We start from the raw sequence: 21,200 nt of genomic DNA on the forward strand, positions 1-21,200 counted from the left end.
ACAATAAAACAAAGCCAAAAGAAAGTAAAATGAAAAATGGCGGGGGGGGGGGGGGGGGGGGGGGGGGGGGGGGGAAGGAGGGGAAAAAAAGCAAAAGAAAGAAAGAAAGAAAGTAATACCCTGTGCCAATTCCATCACCTTATCAAGAGATTTCTACCCAATTGATACTCCAAATTCCATCATTAGTTATTTATTCTCTTCAGGAAATCTCAGACTATTGGTATAGACAGATAGAAATATAGACAAAGGAATGGAATTGTCTTGGATCACTGAATTGCTGAGAATAAGAGGGCCTTGGGACCAGCTTTGGTCTCAGCAAAATAATTACCATGAGAATAGTCAAGAATAAAGTCCAAAGTCTTTATTGTCTCCTTCAGTCTCTTAATCTGCACCAGAAGTCTCAGTCAGACAGTCTACAATCTCTCCTCTCAGCCAGTCAGCCAGTCAGCAATCTACATTCTGACCTCTTAAATACTCTATTACAATTACATCAATTCATCATACTGAATATAAGCTAATAATTATATCACTAGGGAACCATTATCTTATCAATTCCACTGAGTTAATACCTTGTAAGATTACTTATGATGATCAATCATACTGAGTCTTAAGTATACTTTTTCAGAGTTCCTGTCCACTACATATCTGTAAAACAAATCAAGAACAGATACTTTAAGAATTATTGGGTTATCTAAAAGCCATAATCAAAGAAAGAGTATATATATCATATTTCAAGAAATTATCGATTATCAAAGAAAATTGCCCTGATATTAAATAATATTATAATAAATAAATTATTGATGAAAAGACCAGAGCTGAACAGAAAATTTAACTTTCAGTATAAGATTCAAAAGAAGCATAAATAGGTAAACATGAAAGAGAAATCATAAGGGACTCAATAAAGTTCAACTATGTACCTTTCTGTATGGGAATATGATACCTATATCTTCTAGGAACTTTATTATTATTATTACAGCAGTTAGAAGAATTCTACATAGAAAAAGATTGTGGGAGAGTGAGTTAATTATATTGGAATGAAGTAAAGTTGGATAGGTAAGAAAGAGGGATATTCTGGGACAAGGGGAAGAGAGAAGAATAGGGAAAACTATCAGAGTTAGATCAATCTAATCATAAATCAGATAAGTGAAGGAGATGAAAAAAATCTTAGAAAAGTTAGACATGATTAACCTCTGGAGAAAATTGAATGAGAATAGAAAGGAATGCACCTTTTCTCATTTATATAGGGCATATATAGCCATATACAGCTTCACAAAAAAATGTATCAGGGCATAAAACCCTCAGATGAAGAAAAGCAAAAATTTTTAATTTAATATATTTAAATATATTAAATATATACATATATAATTATATAAAATCAAATAAATTTAAATAAATGCAATTTTAAATTGCATTCTTTTTCAGACCATAATATAATAAAGATTATGGAAGCTTAGATGAAAAGAAAATTGGAAACTAAATAATTCTAAAGAATGATTAGGTCAAAGAACAAATTGTAGAAATCATCAACAATTTCATTAAAGAGAATGACAAAAATGAGACATTACAAAATTGGCGAGATACAGCCCAAGCAAAAGGATAATTATATCATCAACTGAATATATCAACAAGAAAGAAAAAACAGATCAATAAATTGGGGATGCTACTAGAAAAAAAAATTAGAGAACAAATTAAAAATCTCTACTTAAACACCAAAATGGAAATCTTGGAAGATCAAAGGAGATATTAAAAAGTTGAAAGGAAGAAAACTTAAAAATAAAACTAGGAGCTGTTTTAGTATCAGATGAATTAACAAATAAATTCTGCCCAACATTTAAGTAACATTAAGGAACAATCCTAATACTATACAAACTTTTTTGGAGGAAAAATAGATAAAGGAGCCACCTAGTTCTGATTAAATGGCTGTAACTAGAATTTTGCTTTTTAAAAATAGAGTACAATCTGAAAATTTTTTTTCCTTTTTGCTTAAAAATCTACTTAAATTTTTGTAATTTGTGATATAATAGAAGTACAAATTGTGTTGGTTTCTAGATAAAATTATACTGTGCATAAGTAAGGATCATTCTTTGGAAATTAATTTTGACAAAAATATGCTTTTGATTTGTAAATAAGGGAGAGCAGTAACAGAGAAAGAAAACAATAGACCACTTTCCTTATTGAATGTTGATTGGTAGTTGTATAATTGTTTTGTCTTTAAAATAAAAGATAGTGAATATTATTAATATCCACACAGAGTGTCTCAAAAACTTTAGTGCAATTTTAAGCTTTCATAGCTTGAATGCATCATAGTGCTTATTCAAGTTTAAAACTGCATAAAACTTTTGAGACATGCTGTAAAGAAGAAATAGGCAGTGTAAGGATTATCAGAGAACTGAAACTTAGAGAAGTTAAATGACTTTCCTACTATCACATAGAAGCAAAACTCTGACCAAGATCTCCTGACTTCAAGTATAATGTTGTATCTATTATACAATCTATTCTAAGCAAGTAATGTAAAAAATGGGAGAAAAATGGGACAGGTTTGAACATGTGTATTTTCATAAAATTGAGGGGAGAAAGTTAATCTGACTTCAGATAGGATTCCCTGTTTTCTAATTTAATATGATATTCTTGATGGTGTTTTTACTATGTTTGAAAAGAAGTGGTTAGAAAAAAGAGGACAGACTCTAATTATTCTCATTATTAAATTGTAGTGTTGTTGTTCAGTCATATCTGACCTTTCATAATCCCATGGACTATATTCCCTATGAGATTTTCTTGGTAAAGATAGTAGTTTGCTATTTCCTTTTCCAGTGGAATAAGGTGAATAGAAAATTAAGTGACTTGCTTAGGCTCACATAGCTAGTAAATGTCTCCCTGACTCCAGACTCAGTGCTCTATTCACTCAGCCACCTAGTTCTGATTAAATGGCTGTAACTAGAATTTTGCTTTTTAAAAATAGAGTACAATCTGAAAATTTTTTTTCCTTTTTGCTTAAAAATCTACTTAAATTTTTGTCATTTGTGATGTAATTGAAGTACGAATTGTGTTGGTTAGTTTCTAGATAAAATTATATTGTGCATAAGTAAGGATCATTCTTTGGAAATTAATTTTTTTTATTCTTGCTTTTTATTTTCCTACTTATCCAGGAAAGCAAATCAACAGGACTCTGCTCATAACACCTTGGCTATTCAATGATAAAGGAATCATGTGTTTAAAATCTAACAATATAACTATTGCCTACTCAGATAATATGAAAAGTTACAGGTATGTTTTTTGATGAATCAGTATAATCATTACTTATTTGGAGGGGAGATGTAATTATTTATCATAATTATAATAATTTATCATCTCACCTAAAAGTGAGATGTTTGCTAATTTGTCCTAATATGATAGTTTTTGATTGAAGGTTTTATTTTTAAAAATTAGAATTTTAAAATTTTGAAAAATTAAAATGCAGAATTTATGTCACTTTTTCTTTCAGTATTTTGTGAGTTATATAAATCATAAATTATTTTTGTCAAAGAGAAATTGGCTATGTATACAGTTTAAAAGTTAAACTAAGGACTTTTGCATAATTGTATTAGTTTAAGAAAATAAAATTTACAATTTTATGGAAAATAGAAAATAGTATTTAGATTGAGCTCTATTTTCCAAGTATCTAGCCTTGCTTTCTGCATAAGGGTCTTTTTGAAGTTATTGAATAATAAAGTATGAAAAAAAGTGGATGAACATAATATTAAGTAAGAGTTCTGTTTGTATTTTAAAAAGACATATGTACCTAGCTTTCAAGATGTATAGGTATAGCTAAACATAATGTGACATGCTGAAGCCTAATTGGCATCCCCCAACATTTGATAAATTAGCATTTCACTGTAATGGATTTTACTCTGCTGGAGGACAGAACTCAGTGGTGCAGGTACATTTTTGATTCTAAACTTTAAAAAGCTTTGGTACATTATACACTTTTAAAGGCCATCTTCAAAGGATCCACCAGACCTGAAAGATTTAAAAAATTGTGAGCCCAAGTCAAAACAGCATAGTTCTGAGGTCTTGTGTTAAGTAAACAGCAATTATATATAGCCTAGCTCTCCAGGAAGAAGGATTAGAATATTCCATTTTGTAGATTTTGTTCTGTACAGTATCTTCCGTTAAAGGATCCATTCCCCAGACATGGCCGCATAGTAGTATATACCATATTCCCTTTTTTCCAAGTTTGCCAAAAATTGTATTATCCCCTGGGCTTTTCAGAATCATCATGGTGCTGTCTAATGGCATGAGTTTGGAAAGCCTCACTTAGTAGTAGAGATGGAAAGCAAGCCCTTTCCATACTTAATAGTAAAGTGAAAATACATTATTATAAAGGATTTGATTTCAAGGAAAATTATCTATGATGGTATCAACAGAACTCCCTCATAAAACAAGGGAATATGAAAGGAAGACTATGGGTTTTTTAAAAGTTAATGAATATAAGCAAAAATGTAACATTTCCCATGTTATATTTTGAAGATCTTTGGCATTTCATATATTCATTTGTTTCATTCTTCAGATATATTGGAATGAGATTGCATAACACTTCAACAACAGTGGATCCAAATGAGATGAAAACATTTCAGGCCCTGGCATACAAATGGTGGGATGAGCAAGGAGCATATGCACCTCTTCATTCTATGAATGACTTAAGGGTGCCATTTATTAGGTACTATTTGGTAAACTCTTACTTTTCTTAAATGATACTCTGGTTAGCTCTTGATTCGCTTGATTTTCTGTTAAATTTATTTTCTTTTAATATGCTTATTTTTACATATTTAGCTTCATAAGTATAAATTGTGAGTAAAAATGCACAAAGTGTACATTGGTATTGTGCTTTTGACGTTAGAATCTCTCCAAAGCTATTTGAATGTTTTTTTTTTTTGTTATTTTATTATATTATCAATAATATTATCTAATAGGATTATCTTTTCTCTATTAATTTGTAAAGTACTTTTTAGCCATCTAATTAATTATAATTAAATACCTTAGAAGTGACTGTGGTCAGATGACATTCAGATCATTTTATAATTGAGAAAATTTAAATACTAAGATGCTGAGATATTTTTTGGAGGATATTTATTAATTTAGTAACCTTGCTAATATTATGATTCCAACTTTCTGATTCTTATTCTGCTGACTTTCTCCAAGACCCTATTTTCATTTCAATTCAGTAATTTTTTTTTCCTTTAATCTTAAAAAATTAAAAAAAAAATCTAATCCTCACCTTGATTGCCTCACAAAAAAATCAAAACCAAATAAATAAATAAGTTCAAACCTCATCTCTACTTCTTGACTTCCTTGAAGTCCCTTCCAAAATCCCACCTTCTGCTAATATTTTATTTAAGATTTTAGCATCAATATTCATTAGGGAGATTGGTCTATAATTTTCTTTCTCTGTTTTCAACCTACCTGGTTTAGGTATCAGTACCATGTCTGTGTCATAAAAGGAATTTGGTAAGACTCCTTCATTCCCTATTTTTTCAAATAGTTTATAAAGCATTGGGACTAATTGTTCTTTGAATGTTTGGTAGAATTCACATGTAAATCCATCTGGTCCTGGGGATAAAATCCCATCTTCCGTAAGAAATATTTCTTGGCATAAGGGACAGCCAATGAAAATGTAGTCAGGAGATGAAGTAACAACTCAACAGATGGGTGATGATGAAGAGAAGGGGGAGAAAAAAGAGCTCTTGGTGAATGACTCAATTTAATTTTTCACTTAATCATATTTTATTTTCTCCAATTACATGTAAAGATAGTCTTCAACATTCATTTTTGTAAGACTTTGAGTTCCAAATTTTCTCTCCTCCCTTACTTTCTCCCTTCCAAGATAGCAATCAATTTGATATGGATTATACATGTACAATCATTTTAAACATATTTCTATATTAATCATGTTGTGAAAGAAAAATAGCATTTTCCATCACATGTCAATTGGAATTGTCTTGGAATCATTGTATTGCTGAGAAGAACTAAGTCTTTCATAGTTGATCATCCATACAATGTTGCATAAAATATTCTCCCGGTTCTTCTCACTTTACTCAGCATTAGTTCATGTAAATCTTTTAAAGCTTTTCTGAAACTTTTCTGCTCATTATTTTTTTATAGAATAGTAGTATTCCATTGCATCCATATACCACAACTTATTCAGCCATTTCCCAATTGATGGCATCTCTTCAATTTCCATTTTTTTGCCACCACCAAAAAACCCTGCTACAAACATTTTTTGCACATGTGGGTCCTTTTCCTTTCCTTTTTTTTTTTTAATCTTTTTGGGATATAAACCCAGTAGTGGTACTGTGAGCTCAAAAGGTATGACATAATATTATAGCTCTTGGGTATACTTCCAAATTGCTTTTCCAAATGGTTGGATCAGTTCACAACTCCACCAGTAATGCATTAATGTCTCTGTTTTCTTATATCCCCTATAACATTTTATTATTAACTTTTCCTGGAATGACTTACTTTTTTTCAGTAAAATGTGAAGCAAGATTGTTAGATATGAGAGTAGAGGTAGGAGGAAATTTGGGAGATTTGAACAGGGATTAAAAAAAGGTTTGGAAAAACTATGGTGAGTGGGATAGTGAGTCAATTAGGTAGAGGTAAAAATATTGCTTTGTTATGGTGAGAGCCCACTTGAGATTATGTAACATAAATTTGTTGTGTTCTCATTCATCATAATTTTATGACTTTGTCCAGCTTTGTTCAGCAGCACATAAGTAGGAACAAAATTAGTAATAGGATAAGGGACAAGGGATTTGAGAGAAATGGACAAAGTAGAGTTGAACTGAGAGTTGAATTGAAAGAACTTCAAAATGAAGAAGTGAAGAAAAAGTAGTTAGTACAGAGTACTTTTCCATGACTTGGAAGAGAATGAGAGTGTGGAGGATTAGTGAGGATGAATTTGCAAAGGCAGAGGGAAAACTAGAATAACAAGTTTGTGATCAGATAAGGAAATTTCCAAATTCATGAACATATGAATGGTGCATTTGTGGGTGATGACAAGGTCAAGGGTATGACCATTTCTGTTTGTAGTTGAGGTCAAGTGGAAGTATATATCATGGGAAATGAATAAGTTGAAAGACTTGAGGTCAGAATATTAGAGGGATGATAGTATAAATATTGGAAGTCTTCTTTTATGAGGGTAGGAGTTAGGGAGGAGAGAAAGATTTTAAACCAGGCCCTAAACTCTTTCCTTCCTGGAAAGGAAGGGTCTTGGAAGTCAGTAGACAAAACTACCAGACTGTTGATTGGGTGATAGATATGAACTGAGTGAATCTTGGAGAAGAAAAGGTTACTGAATGATGGCATAAAAGTGGGAGCTTGAAAGTGGTATTAAAGAACAAGGAAGATGCCAACTTCTCTGCCATTACCAGTAAATTTGGGAGAACAAGTTGAGAAGTTATGGAGGCTTTGTCATCAGGAGGGAACCAGGTCTTAGTGGAAGCCGGAAGATGGAAGGAGTAGAAAGGAAAACATTTATAAGGTGAAAGCAAGTTTGCAAATGAGGGAAAAGTTTATACAATGAGTCTGAAGCCTAAGAGCTGAAATGGCTTTTGTGATCTCAAACAGTTTCTTCAACTGTGAAGTGAAAGGCTTGAACTGGATGACCTCTGGGGTCCATTCCCACTCCAAATGAGTGATTTTTTGTCTCATTAAAATCATCAAGAAACAGTATAGGGAAAAAAAAAATAAATCATTCCTCATTCATAATCCGTATCTTCCACTCAGTTATTATTTAGCTTATACATTTCTGTATTTGAATGGTGAAATTTTGCTCACTGAATTTACACAAACTTGATGAAATTTATTTTTATTTTTTTCTACTTAATAGTATTTTATTTTTTTCCAATTACATTCATCTTTGTAATGTAGACAAGGGGGTCAGGTAAGTTAAATAACTTGTCCAGGATCACACAGAGTGTGAGTGGAAGAGGCACAGCTAGAACTTTTGCATGTAAGTTTCTGATCCACTTTCTTTACAACAAGAAAAGATAATTTGGATAGTCATTTACTGTGCAGAGGTGAAAATCCTGCCAATCAAAATGAAGTAAGTTGCCACTTCATCATTCATCTTTTTAAGATTTTGAAGTCTAATCTTTTCCTTCTCCCTAAGACAGCACATATGTACAATCATGTTAAACATATTTCCACATTAGTTATGTTGTGAAAGAAGACTCAGAGCAAAAGGAAAAAACCACAGGAAAGAAAAAAAAACAACAAAAAAGTGATCTGCAATCTGATTCCATAGTTCTTTCTCTGGATATGGTTAGCATTTTCCATCACAAGTCACTTGGAATTGTTTAGGATCATTGCATTGCTGAGAAAAGTTGTCTATCACAGTTGATTATCATACAATGCTGCTGTGACTAGGTATACTGTTCTTCTGGCTCTGCTGACTTCACTCAGCAACAGTTCATATAAGTCTTTCCAGTTTTTTCTGAAATCTGTTAGTCATCCTTTCTCATACAGAATTCTAATTCTAATTCCATTAGATTCATATATCACAGTTTATTTAGCCATTCCTGAATTGATGGTCATCCCCTCAATTTTCAATTCTTTGCTCCCACAAAAAGAACTGCTATAAATATTTTTTATATGTGGATCCTTTTATCTTTTTTATGATTTCTTTGGGATACAGACTTCATGGGGTATTGCTGGATCAAAAGATATGCACAAAGACTAATGAACTAAAAAAACAACAACAAAAACTATTGAAAGTAATGAATGAATGAATGGATCGTATCCAAAATAGTGAAAGTTAGATGCTACAGATAAACTAATTGGTAAATAATGATATGAAGTCTAAAAAAAACAAAAGCAAGAACTACCTATAATTCATCTTGATTGACAGGAATGTATTGATTTTCACCTCTGCACAGTAAATGATTATCCAAAATGTCTTTTCTTGTAAAGAAAAGTGGATTAGAAATTTGCATGCAACAATTCTAGCTGTGTCTCTTCCACTCATACTCTGTGTGATGCTAGGCAAATTATTTAACTTAGTCACTCTTTCTTTGTCTGTAAAAATGAAAGAATCTTGCTGGGTGATCTGTAAGGTTCTTTCTAGCTCTGATGAGAAATGACTCTGGTTTTTAATTTCCTCTCATTGTATGGGAATTATGTGTGGTTTGAAGATACTGTTCCCTTTGAACTGATTTTCTTGTTTTGCTTTGGAGGTTTCTAAACCGTTTGCAGTTTTGTACCATCTAAGGTCTATCATTCTATCCTTTATCTATTCCCCAAACATCTTTTCAATGAGTGTTTCTTCTTCTATTCTTCCTGTAGGGAGTACTGTAACTATTCTTTGGATTAATTCCATAAATGCCCAACATGAACATATTGTTGTAGCTTTTAAAAATTAGTTTACTTAAAATAGACTTCCTTACTTATACTATTTGAAAACAATAACAAATTGATAGGGTGTGTGTTTTATGAAAGTTGATGCTTTGTGCTTATTGAATTTTTGAAAGCGTTCACCTGCTCATTTTACTGATGAGGAAACAGACCATGAAAGCAGTATTGACATTTAAATCTCTCTGGACTTCATTTTACTTATGTCTAAAATAAGGGAGTTGGACTACATAAACTCTAAGGTCCCTTCTAAGTGATTTGTTCAAGAATACACAGCAAATCTCTGTTCAATGCAATGATAATTCCAAGGGACTCATGATGAAGAATGCCATCCATAATCACAGAAAAAACTGATGAATTCTGAGTACAGATTGAGGGGAATTTTTTCACTTTCTTTATTTTTCTTCCTTTTTTTTTGAAAGAATAAATATGACTAATATGGAAACATGTTTTGTGTAATATCACATATTTAATTGATATCATATTATTTGCTTTCTCAGTCAGTGGGAGAGGGAGAGAAATTGGAATTCAAATTTTTTTTTTAGAAAGGTCATATAAATAAGTAGAAAACAGTATACAATAAAGAAGTGGCTGATCAGGGATCAGAAACCCCGATCTCCTGATTTTAACACTGATTTTTCACCTTAGCTTTTCAACTATTATGGTTGTAGGGAAAAAGCAAAGTTTGTGCTCCTCATAATTATTTTAAAATATCATGTTTTGGTAATATTCTGCAAACTTCTTTATTCCCATTATTAGTCTTTTCATAGTTTTTTGGGTTTTTTTTTTTTTGGTAATTTTAATTCTTGAAAGATTGAGAGGCACTATAATGTGTGGTTGTATTGTAGAAACAGTATATTCTGAGAGGCATGGTAGTATATGGAAAGAAAACTGGCTTTGGAGCTAAGAAAATCTGAATCCTAGTATTGCCTTTATCACATATTGGCTGTGTGATCTTGACAAGTAACTTAACCTCTCAATGCTCTAAGCAGCTGTCTAAGATAATATACTGCAGAAAAAGTTCTGACTTGCATTGGTAGAGGAGTATCTTATGATATTGAAATCAGCAATCCATTCCTTATCTATTTAATTTCAGAATATTGGTGTTTTAAAAAATGAAACTTTTTAATAGTCTTCAGTATAATTAAAAAAACCGAACACTTTGTGTTTTATTTACTTTTTTGTCCAACCTCACTTCATTTTGAGCTTATACACTCCTGAAACTAATTTTATAGAACTATTACATTTTCTATTAAATAATTAATAGATTAAATTATTATTATATTAATTATATTAAATATAATTATGTTTATAATATATACAATTATATATAATAAATATAATTAATTATATTAAATAATTAAGTCTTTTTTATATCATTTGTACATGTCTTAAGATTTAAATTTTTGGTATCTTAAGACAACTCTTCTGTTTGTTTCTCATTGGAATTATTTCTCACTTTTGAACTCATTGCATGTAGAACATTTAAAAAGTAAAATATTATTTTGTAGTTAGGTACATTTGATCATTCCCCAATTAATATTATTTTGTTTCCAGCTCTTTGCTATACAAAAAGTGTTGCATAATTATTTCATTATGCACTGTATCTTTCTGTATTGAACTTTCTTCAGGTATTATTACTAGTTGTATCTCTGATATTTCTGCCATTTTCTTGGCATAATTTCCAGTTACTGTCCAAAATTTTTGGACTAACTTACATCCCTACCAGCAGCATATTAGTGTATTTGTCTCATCAAAACTCATCCATGGGAGCAGCTAGTTGGATAGAGCACCAGCCCCGAAGTCAGGAGGACCTGAGTTCAAACCTAGCCTCAGACACTATCACTTCCAAGCTGTGTGACCCTGAGCAAATCACTTAATCTCATTGCCTCAGCAAAAAAACAAAACAAAACAAAACAAAACTCATCCAACATTGTTTATTATTGCTTTTTATCATCTTTATTAATTTTCTGGATATGAAATAAAATAGGGATTTCCAATCATGTGGCCCACTATTAAAAAAACAAACAAACAACTTACTTGCTTTTGGTCTCTGTTATTTCCTCTTCTTCCCATCCTCCCATTTTCGAAGTTACTCTTTAACTTTTCTGGTTTTGATTATTGGGAACACTTCTGCATGTTTCTAAAAAACTTTTTTTTAGTATTTATAAACAAATTGGTTTAAATTGCAAATGCAGCATTTATGGTACTTTAAAACTTTTTGTTAATAAACCAATTGCTGAACTTTTATATTTTTATGTTTTTTAGAGGGTAAGCCAGTCACAGATTATTATTATTTTTTTTTTTTTTAGAGATAACCTTTTGAAAATGATTACTAATCATCACTTGGAAAGTCCGTTGTCTGGAATGAAGATTCTAGATGTTGGCTGTGGAGGTGGATTGTTAAGTGAAGTAAGAACCAGATCAGTGGATAATTATCTCACTTTTTTCCCTTTTAAACTTAACTTAGAAGCCTAAGAGGGAGGGGAACAGATTTATACAGTATTCATTAAATATTTTTAAGGAACAATTGGATGAATGAATTATAATATACATCTATGATGAGAAGGTAGGGCTAGGACTGAAAAAGCCATTCCCTTACAGTCATCTAACTTCACCATGGAACTGTAATAGGTGAAAGTTAAGTTTGTTGCTATATTATATCAGGCCTTGGAGCCTTGCAATTAGCCTTTCATTCTATATTTTAGATACTTTTTTACTGAATCCATAATATGAAAGAGTATTGCTGAAACATTGTCCATCAGGTTTTGTGTTGAAAGATCTTGTGGAATAACATTGTATAATTACAATGTTTATTCTGTCAGATTTCAAGGGCATTAATGTAATTGTTTGTAAATAGTAAAGGTGAGAAGAAACCATTAGTTTATACTCTGCTGCTTCTCAAAAATACCTTAAATCTAAAATGTTATGTCTGAACTTAAATGTGAGATGATAAGACTGATGTTCATGAGAAGCTCATGGGATTTTTATGTTCTTTTAAAAATTCAGCCTTATAAAGATTAAGTTTTATAACAACATAAACTAAGTCTGTATGGCTTTTCGGTAAATGTACTCATTGATTTCCAAAGCTGAAAAAGAGAACAGCTTGCAATGAATGATTTCTCCTTTTTAAAGGAAAAGGACTGGACAAAGAGCAGTCCTCTCAAGTGATTAAAACTGATTATACTTTTATTTTTAAAATGCAAAATACATAAACGTATATTGTTTTGGTTATTTGGTATGTTGTTTTGGTTATTTGCTACTATGACTACCGAAAATAAATAAAGCACCATGTACCAAGAGAAAAAAATTTTTTCATACTGTCTGACTGCTGGCCTTTTTGAAAAATATTTAAAATTTTAGGTTGCTAGTACAGGCATCTTGCTTTCTTCCAGAGGGTGACAGTCCTTTTTGTCTTTAGCCTCTAGGGCGACTAGGAGCTTTGGTTACTGGAATTGATCCTTTGAATGAGAATATTAAAACAGCACAACAGCACAAATCATTTGATCCAATCCTGGACAAGAGGATCCAGTACAAAGCATGTTCCCTGGAAGACATTGTAGAAGAGACTGCAGAAACTTTCGATGCTGTTGTAGCTTCAGAGGTTGTGGAGCATGTGAATGATTTGGAAACCTTTATTCAGTGCTGCTGCCAAGTATTAAAAGTAAGCATTGTTTTAGCTTGGCCAAAGTTCTCTTCTGTTTATTTTTTTTAAGTAGCTGGTGCTTAAGCAGATCTTGGCAGGGCCAAGGGTTTTTTGTGCATGTGGTAATAGATTTCTTTTTTGTAACTGAAACCATTCAGTCCCCAGCTTTAGCCTTGAAAGTCTAGCGTGTTTTGGGGAGACTGGTGAAGCCTTTTCTGACCATATCTTTATGTGCTCTTATGTTGGCCCTGAATATTGATATTACTCATAAGAGAATTGATATCTTGAAATCCAGATTGCTGACTGGCAACGCAAAAAGTAGGCAAAGGTAGACACTCTAAAACATTTTTGGAGCCTAATTTCTTATTGAAAGTAAATGATCTTTGACAAGTGCAACTTTGGAAAGCTCTACACATTTATAGCAGTTGTCTTTCCTATAATGTTCACTAATTTTAAATAGCTAACGGACACTTACAAAAATTCTGAGAACAATTGATTTGTAATCAATTAAAAACACACACATCTATTACAGTAATTTCAATTATCAAATTGCATATGTTGAAGAAGTATATATATATATATATATATATATATATATATATATATATGCAGGATCTTGAATATATATGGCTGTTCAAGACCCTGTGCAGTAAGTACATATTCCAAAATTTCTTTTAACATGTGACCCACATTGTATTGCACTAGCCATCATTATTCACTTGTGAATTTTAAATGGTATTTTGTTTGGGAGAATTCTCTAGGTCCAAGTGGCAAAAGAACAGAATGCTGTCTCCAATTTTTCTTCATTGTCCAAATTTCATTGATTTTTAGAAAATACTAGTGTAGTTGTTTGAACTTATTTCCTAAATCCTAAATCTCATTCTTAGTTGTTGAATCCACATATTGAGCTGGCTGAGAGTTTGTATGCCCATGCAAATAAAATTAATATAAATAGGTACATGCACATAAATGTGTACCTAAAATATTCCAGGGAAAAAACCCAACTAGATATAGTCATCTTCTGTTTACCTGGTTAAACTTATACAAATTCCATAACTCAGAAGGAATTGAAAGTAAATGTTTCCTTTTGTTATGTACACTTTTTTTCTACCAGACAAATCCTTATTATTATTTTTTCTTTTTCTATAGCTTTTTCCAAATATTTGCAAAGATAATTTTCAACATTCACCTTTGCAAAATCTTGTGTTCCAAATTTTTCTCCCTCCCTTTCCCCTTTCCTCTCCAAAGCTTAATCCAATATAGGTTAAACATGTGCAATTCTTCTAAATATATTTCTATATTTGTCATGCTGCACAGGAAAAATCAGATCAAAAGGGGGAAAAAAGAAAGAAAGAAAGAAAGAAAGAAAAACATCGCCACAACAAAAAAGGAAAGGTGAAAATACATGTTTTGATTCACATTCAGTCTTTATGGCTCTCCCTCTGGATGTAGATGGCTCTTTCATCACAGACCCATTGGAATTGCCTTGAATCACCTCATTGTTGAAAAGAGCCATGTCTATTAGAACTGATCATCACATAATCTTGCTGTTGTTGTGTTGTCTTGGTTCTACTCTCTTCACTCAGCATCAGTTCATGTAAATCTCTCTATGTCTTTTTGAAACCAGATTGCTCATCATTTCTTTTAGAACAATAATATTCCATTACATTCGTGTACCATAACTTATTCAACCATTTAAACTGAATTTGGGAATTCAGTTCCCAACTCAGTTTCCCAACTCAGAATCCCAACTCAATTCCAGTTCCTTGCCACTATAAAAAAGGACGGCTACAAACATTTTTGTACATATGAGCCCTTTTCCCTTTTTTTGTGATCTCTTTGAGATACAGGCCCAGTAGAGACACTACTAGATCAAAGAGTATGCACAGTGTTATAGCTTTTTGGGGCATAGTTCCAAATTGTTCTCTGGATGTGGATCACAACATAGTATTTTTCACTTTTTTTGTTGTAGTTTACTTGCATTTGTTTTCTTTCTCATTTTTTTCTTTTTGATCTGATTTTTATTGTGCAGCATGATAATTATAGAAATATGTATAGAAGAATTGTACATGTTTAACATATATTGGATTACTTGAAGTCTAGGAGAATGGGGGTAAGGGAGGGAAAAATTTAGAATGCAAGGTTTCACAAGGGTGAATGTTGAAAATTATATACACATATGTTTTGAAAATAAAAAACTTTAATAAAAAAAAAAAAACAAAAATACAAATTGATGTCCAGAATAGTTGGATCATTTCACAGCTCCATCAACAATGCATTAGTGTCCCAGTTTTCCCACACGCCCTCCAACATTTATCATTAAATTCAAACTGGGCATTTTATTCTATCTCTTACAGTGTTAGTTATGTACTTACATAAAGTTATTGTTACAGAAAGTTATTGATTCACATTTTACAGGAAATCCTTTTTTCTAAGTATGATATTTCTTTTAGCTCATTCCTTTATAAGAAGATTAGAGTGTACATAGATTGTGAAGGTCATCCAATAATTTTTACATAAAATATTATTGGTATGCTAAGAAATTTATTAAGAGCCTGAATTATTATTAAAAACTTGACAATAATACGTAAAGTGCTTGTACTTAGGAGTATTGCTATTTTTCCAGTTTTATTTTCTAGGGTTTTTTTTTTTTTTTATTGTTTCCCATTTTAGAGGTATTTGTCACCTTATTTTAAAAAAAAAAAAATTTTTTTCCATTGTGAACTTATATCACCAACAAACAAAAATTTCAGTATACAAAGAAGAACAAGAAAGAGGCTTGTGTAAGGAATTAAATTTCTTTTATGTGTAGATTTTTTTTTAGAAGATATATCTTTTTAAAAAATCACACACACACACATATATCATAATAAAATTTGACTAAACTGCTCTATTTTTTTGTATTACCTTTGCTCTCATTTCCCTTTGTTATTTATAAATGAATTTTTTGTTCATACTCTTTTTTGTATGTCAGTCATTATTCATTTCACTCACAAACCACTCTCACCTCCCCCTTCATCAATAGATATCCTCTCTTATAACAAATGTGTATCTAGTCTAGCAAAACATAGTTCACATGTGTCTGAGTATGCATATCATATTCAAAATCTTGAGTTGCTTATCTTTCAAGATGTAGAAGGTATCATTGTTAGTCTTTTAAAACCAATTTTGTTTTGAGATCTTTTAAAGTTTTTTTTATATTATTGTTGTCATTTCATAAATTTTTTTCCTAGTCCTGATCATTTCACTCTATATCAATTTGCAAAAATCCTCTCATGTTTCTCAGAATCTATCATATCCATAATTTTTTATAGTACAAAAATATTCTCTTAAATTTATATTAACATAATTTTTTAGCCATTCCCCAATTAAAGAGGACCTATTTTATTTTCTTTGCTATTACAGAAAGAGATGTTGTAGATATTATTGTACATATGGGTTCTTCCCTCTCTGATTTCTTTGGTATGGATGTTTAATAGTAGGTTTGCTGGTATAAAAAGTATGCTTAAGTAAGTAAATTTAGTGACATAAGTATGATTGAACCAGTTCACAGCCCCCACTGTGCATTGGTCTGCCTATTCTTTTACAAGCTTCCAATCATTGCTTTACTATCTTTACCAATCTGATGGGTATGAGGTTGAACCTAAACACTGATTTGTTACCTTATCTACAGGTAGCATTTTTCAGAATCCATGTGACCAAAAATTAGAAAAAGTAACTGTGATTAGCTTTCTGAGAGTTGTGAATATGATTTTAATAAAAAACCTGTCTTTGAATATGAAGATAGCCTTTAATGATGATTAGAAAATGATAGACTTTTATCCCTCCAAGATCATGAATATTATTTTGATAAGTTATATTTTTCTTATATGCATCTCAACTACAATTGTTTTGGTGATGAACTTACCGTGGGATAATCTCAAACCTGTAACCTGACTTGTGTTACCTTACCTTCTGAATTTTTTAAACTGCCTTTTTTTTTTTTTTGGTTTTGTTAGCCTGGAGGCTCTTTGTTCCTAACTACAATCAACAAAACACACCTTTCCTATGCTTTAGGAATTATTTTTGCTGAACAAATTGCAGGCATCGTACCCAAAGGAACTCATACCTGGGAGAAGTTTGTTTCACCAGAAGAATTAGAGAGCCTTTTAGAATCAAGTAAGTATTAAAATAGTCTTAACCAGCTTAAGTCCAAATAATTCCTTCCAAAACATAAATAAAAACTTCTTTAAAATATGATCATACTAAAGTCTTGTATTATACTTATTGCTATAAATAAGATGACACATAAAGAAGTAAAGTTGGGCCCCCAAAATTCAGGAGGAATCAACCTTTATATTTAATGGGCAAATAATTGTTTTTAGCTTTTAAGAAGAAAAAAACAAAAGGGAAAAGGTAACATGGCTTTTGAAGGCATTAATCTCAACCCTAAATTGAAAATTAAGTTAGAATACTTACAGCCTACAGAAAGCCCTCAAAATATCTTCAGAACATCAAATAGTGATGATTGTGCAGTTGAGAAGAGAACTGAATGTGGCCTACAGGGGACTGGGAATCTGATATTGATTCTGTCTCTAACAAGTTTAGTTTTAAGCAACTCACTTAGCTTCTCTAGACCTCATTTTAATCATCTTCAAGAGGCAAGGCTTGTCTTGTGCCAAGGTTTTTAACCTTTTTTGTTTCATGGACCACTTGACCAATCTGGATAAGTCTATAGTCCTGTTTTCCAGAATAATGTCTTTAAAGACATAAAATAAAGTACATAAGATGGCAGAGAAACCAATTATATTGGAATATAGTTATCAGAATATTTTTTTAAAATAAGGTCATGAACACTACATTAAGCTAGTAATGAACACTAACCTTAGAGTCAAAAAATAGTACCAAAAAATGGACAGATCTCGTCATTTGTTTCTGTTTTCTCCAAGTTGCCAAATGTGACTAGTTCCCTCATTTGTAAAATGTGAGGGTTGGATTAGATTATCTCTAAGGTCCCTTATGATTCTAAGTCTGTGAAAATTAGGACAATGGGCTAGATGACTTACAAGAATCCTTCAATTACTCCTATGTTCTGTGATTCTAATCACATTGGGCCAGGGTATACCTTAGGTCCCATCAGCCAATAAAAGCCATACTGTCTAATTGCATCCCTCTTTATTTATTTCTTTACTTATACATGTCCCCTCAGGTGTTGAAGTGCTTCTAGTGTGGGCAAAGCCCAAAGAACCTTTGCAACCTAGTCTTCTATGCTGTGTATTCCTAGAGGCACTGTTGAATTGTATGAACATTTTTTTTTTTTTTAATGTTTCCCCAATTACATGCAAAAACAATTTTTTTAACATTTTTATTTTAAGGTTTTGAATTCCAAATTCTATCCTCCTTTCCCTGAGATGACAAGCAATCTCCTATATAGGTTATATATGTGCAATCATTCAAAAGGTTTATATGGATTTCTGTTTAATAATGGGTAGTAAGCTAAGAATGTTTGAGTGGGAAGAATCTACAGTGTTAGACAAGTTTACCTCAAAAATACTATGATGAACCATCTAGACTTCATAGCTTCTTGGCTGCTATTAAGCACTGATCCACTTATTTTGTGACCAATACACTTATTTGCAAAATTGTCCTACATATTGAATAGATTGTGATGTTAAATGTTTAAATTTCATAATATTTGATGCACCACTTTAGTGTGGTCCCTAATTATTTCATACCTTAGTTGCTTCCAAAGCCAGCTGATAGGTCTACCTGGCTCAAGACTCTCCCCACTCCAATCTATTCTCCATTCAGCCACCAAAGTGATTTTCCTAAAACACTAGTCTGTTATGTCACACACTTCCCAAGTGAATTTCAGTGTTTCTGGTTACATCCAGGAGCAAATACAAAATGCTGTGTTTGGCATTCCAAGCCCTTCATAACTCTGGGTCCAGTCTTCTTACACCTTACTCCTCAATATGTACTCTTCTGTCCAGTGATACTGGCCTACAGGCTATATTCCATGAACCAGACACTATTTCTTCACTATGCATTTTTTCTTCTTGTCCCCTATGCCTGGTATTTACCCTTTTCTGCTATACCCTGGCTTCCTTTAAGTCTCAATTAAACCTTACCTTCTACAGGAAGTTTTCCCTAACCCCTCTTTAATTGCAATGACTTTCTTCTGTTAATAATATCCCATTTGTTCTTTCTTTGTCTACATTTGCTTGGATATTATCCCCTACTAGATAGTAAGTTCCTTGAGGGCAAAAACTGTCTTTTACTTCTTTTTGAAACTCCAGTATTAGCACATAGTAGGTGCTTAATAGATGTTTTTTGAATTGAAATGAATTTTATAGTCCCAGTCAGAAATGGTTTGTTTTTTAAATTTCTTTTCATACTATTTTAAAAATCAGACCTAAGAAGCTATCTTTATAGAGGTCTCCACGTAGGTGAAATCTTTTCTCTAATTGATTAGAAAGTATGACAGCCTGTCCTAGTCAAGAAAAGTATATTTCTATTATTTCAACTTTGCTTTTTCATCACTTGTGGTTACATCAACCTTCTGAGAACTATGATAGCTTCAATTTATTAAATCAGTTTTTTGATGTTTTTTTTAGATGGTCTTTTGGTCCAGACAATAACAGGAATGCTGTACAATCCTTTCTCAGGCTACTGGAGATGGACTGAACATACCAGCCTTAATTATGCAGCTCATGCCATAAAATCTAGTGCAAAAGTGGAAACTGAAGAGCATCATACTAAATCTCCTGGCATAGATGGCCAGGAGGCATCTCAGAAATGAATCACTTCTATACATTTTAGTAATGTTACTTGCTATTCTAATGTTTTAAAATATGAAAACCTGTAAAAAAATTAACTTTCTAGAAAGATCATGGAGGAAAAGAACAAAAATACAAGAAAAAATTCTTTTCAAAATTATAGCTACCTTCACATCCCTGTTTTAATACCAAAATCTTAGCTTTACTAAAGTAGTATATTTAAACTACAGGGCTTTTTCAGGTTGGCATGTCTTCTCCCCTATTATCTGTATTTACTCTAAATTTTTCATCTTATAGAAATGTTATTATCAAATCTTGTCTTTATTTTTAATTTTTTTAAAGGTATCATATTTCTCTTTATCTTAGTTTTAAATTGTCATGCAACTTAATAGTAAAGATTTCATAGATTTCTCAGAGTATATCTTTTATGTGAAATATATTTGAAAATAGGTGGATGTTTTTTCTAGTCCATTGCAGCTACTTCTTGGGGCCTATAGATTTTTTAAAATTTTATTTTAACTTTTTTCAATGAATAAAAAAAATTTATTTGCTCTCCTCACATTCCTGTCTTATTGGGAAAAAAAAGAAAAGAAAGGCAAAGTCTTTGTAATAAACATGCATAGAAAAGCAAAACAAATTTCTCCATTGACCATGTTCAAAAATTATGTTTGAATTTTTGCTCTTAATCCATGAATTCTCTATAAGGTAGTATGTATTGTTCTTGAATCTTTCAATTTGCTTGTCTTCAGTGTTGCTGTTTTATATAAATTGTTCTGATTCTGCTCATTTTATTCTATATTGGTTCATACACATCTTACTAGTTTTCTTTGAGATTGTCATTTTCATCATTTCTTATGACATAGTTTTCCATTACATTCATGTTCCATAATTTGTCTAGCTATTCCCCAGTTATCGAGGACACCCCACCTACTCAGTTCCATTCACTATCACTACAAAGAACTATATTGTTGTTAATAAAGTACATGTTGATAAAGCTGTGAATTTGTCTTGCCATTAAAAAAAAATTGATATGTCCCCAAAATAACTAAGCTGGGAATATTCTTTGACTACTGGGCCTGTATTTCAAGATCAAAGAGAGACCTAAAGATTTTTTGTAGAGGCAAAAACCTATTAAAGATGCAAAAAGCAATCACCTGTTATTTGGTATATTTTCACTCACATGAGGGAGGGCCTTGTTTAAATATATAAGGGCATAAGATGAGAGGTGGAGAGCAAATAAGCCTTGCTTCATCACAACAAAAGGATAAAATTTGATCTCCAGATGGGCAGGGTGGGATACATTCCTGACATTCGTGTCTTATGCAAGATGATGGAGAGAGGAGAGAGGAAGAGGATGAATGATCATATGAAAGGTACTCTTCTGATTTCAAAACTAAATTATTCAGGCTCTT

General features: G+C 31.8%; 1 protein-coding gene across 1 annotated transcript in view; it reads left to right on the forward strand.

The window, feature by feature from the left end:
• COQ3 (coenzyme Q3, methyltransferase) overlaps positions 1–20,938 on the forward strand; it is a 30,676-nt gene extending 9,738 nt beyond the window's left edge. Inside the window, exons 2-7 of the mRNA XM_031964495.1 lie at positions 3,147–3,264; positions 4,547–4,696; positions 11,697–11,796; positions 12,806–13,048; positions 17,029–17,188; positions 19,627–20,938. Of these exons, the coding sequence (XP_031820355.1) occupies positions 3,147–3,264; positions 4,547–4,696; positions 11,697–11,796; positions 12,806–13,048; positions 17,029–17,188; positions 19,627–19,811 (956 nt within the window). The 3' untranslated portion in view covers positions 19,812–20,938. The remainder of the gene's footprint in view (positions 1–3,146; positions 3,265–4,546; positions 4,697–11,696; positions 11,797–12,805; positions 13,049–17,028; positions 17,189–19,626) is intronic.
• Positions 20,939–21,200: the final 262 nt, after the last annotated feature.

The sequence above is a fragment of the Sarcophilus harrisii genome, chromosome 4 (assembly GCF_902635505.1).
Source record: "Sarcophilus harrisii chromosome 4, mSarHar1.11, whole genome shotgun sequence".
Lineage (NCBI taxonomy): Eukaryota > Metazoa > Chordata > Mammalia > Dasyuromorphia > Dasyuridae > Sarcophilus > Sarcophilus harrisii.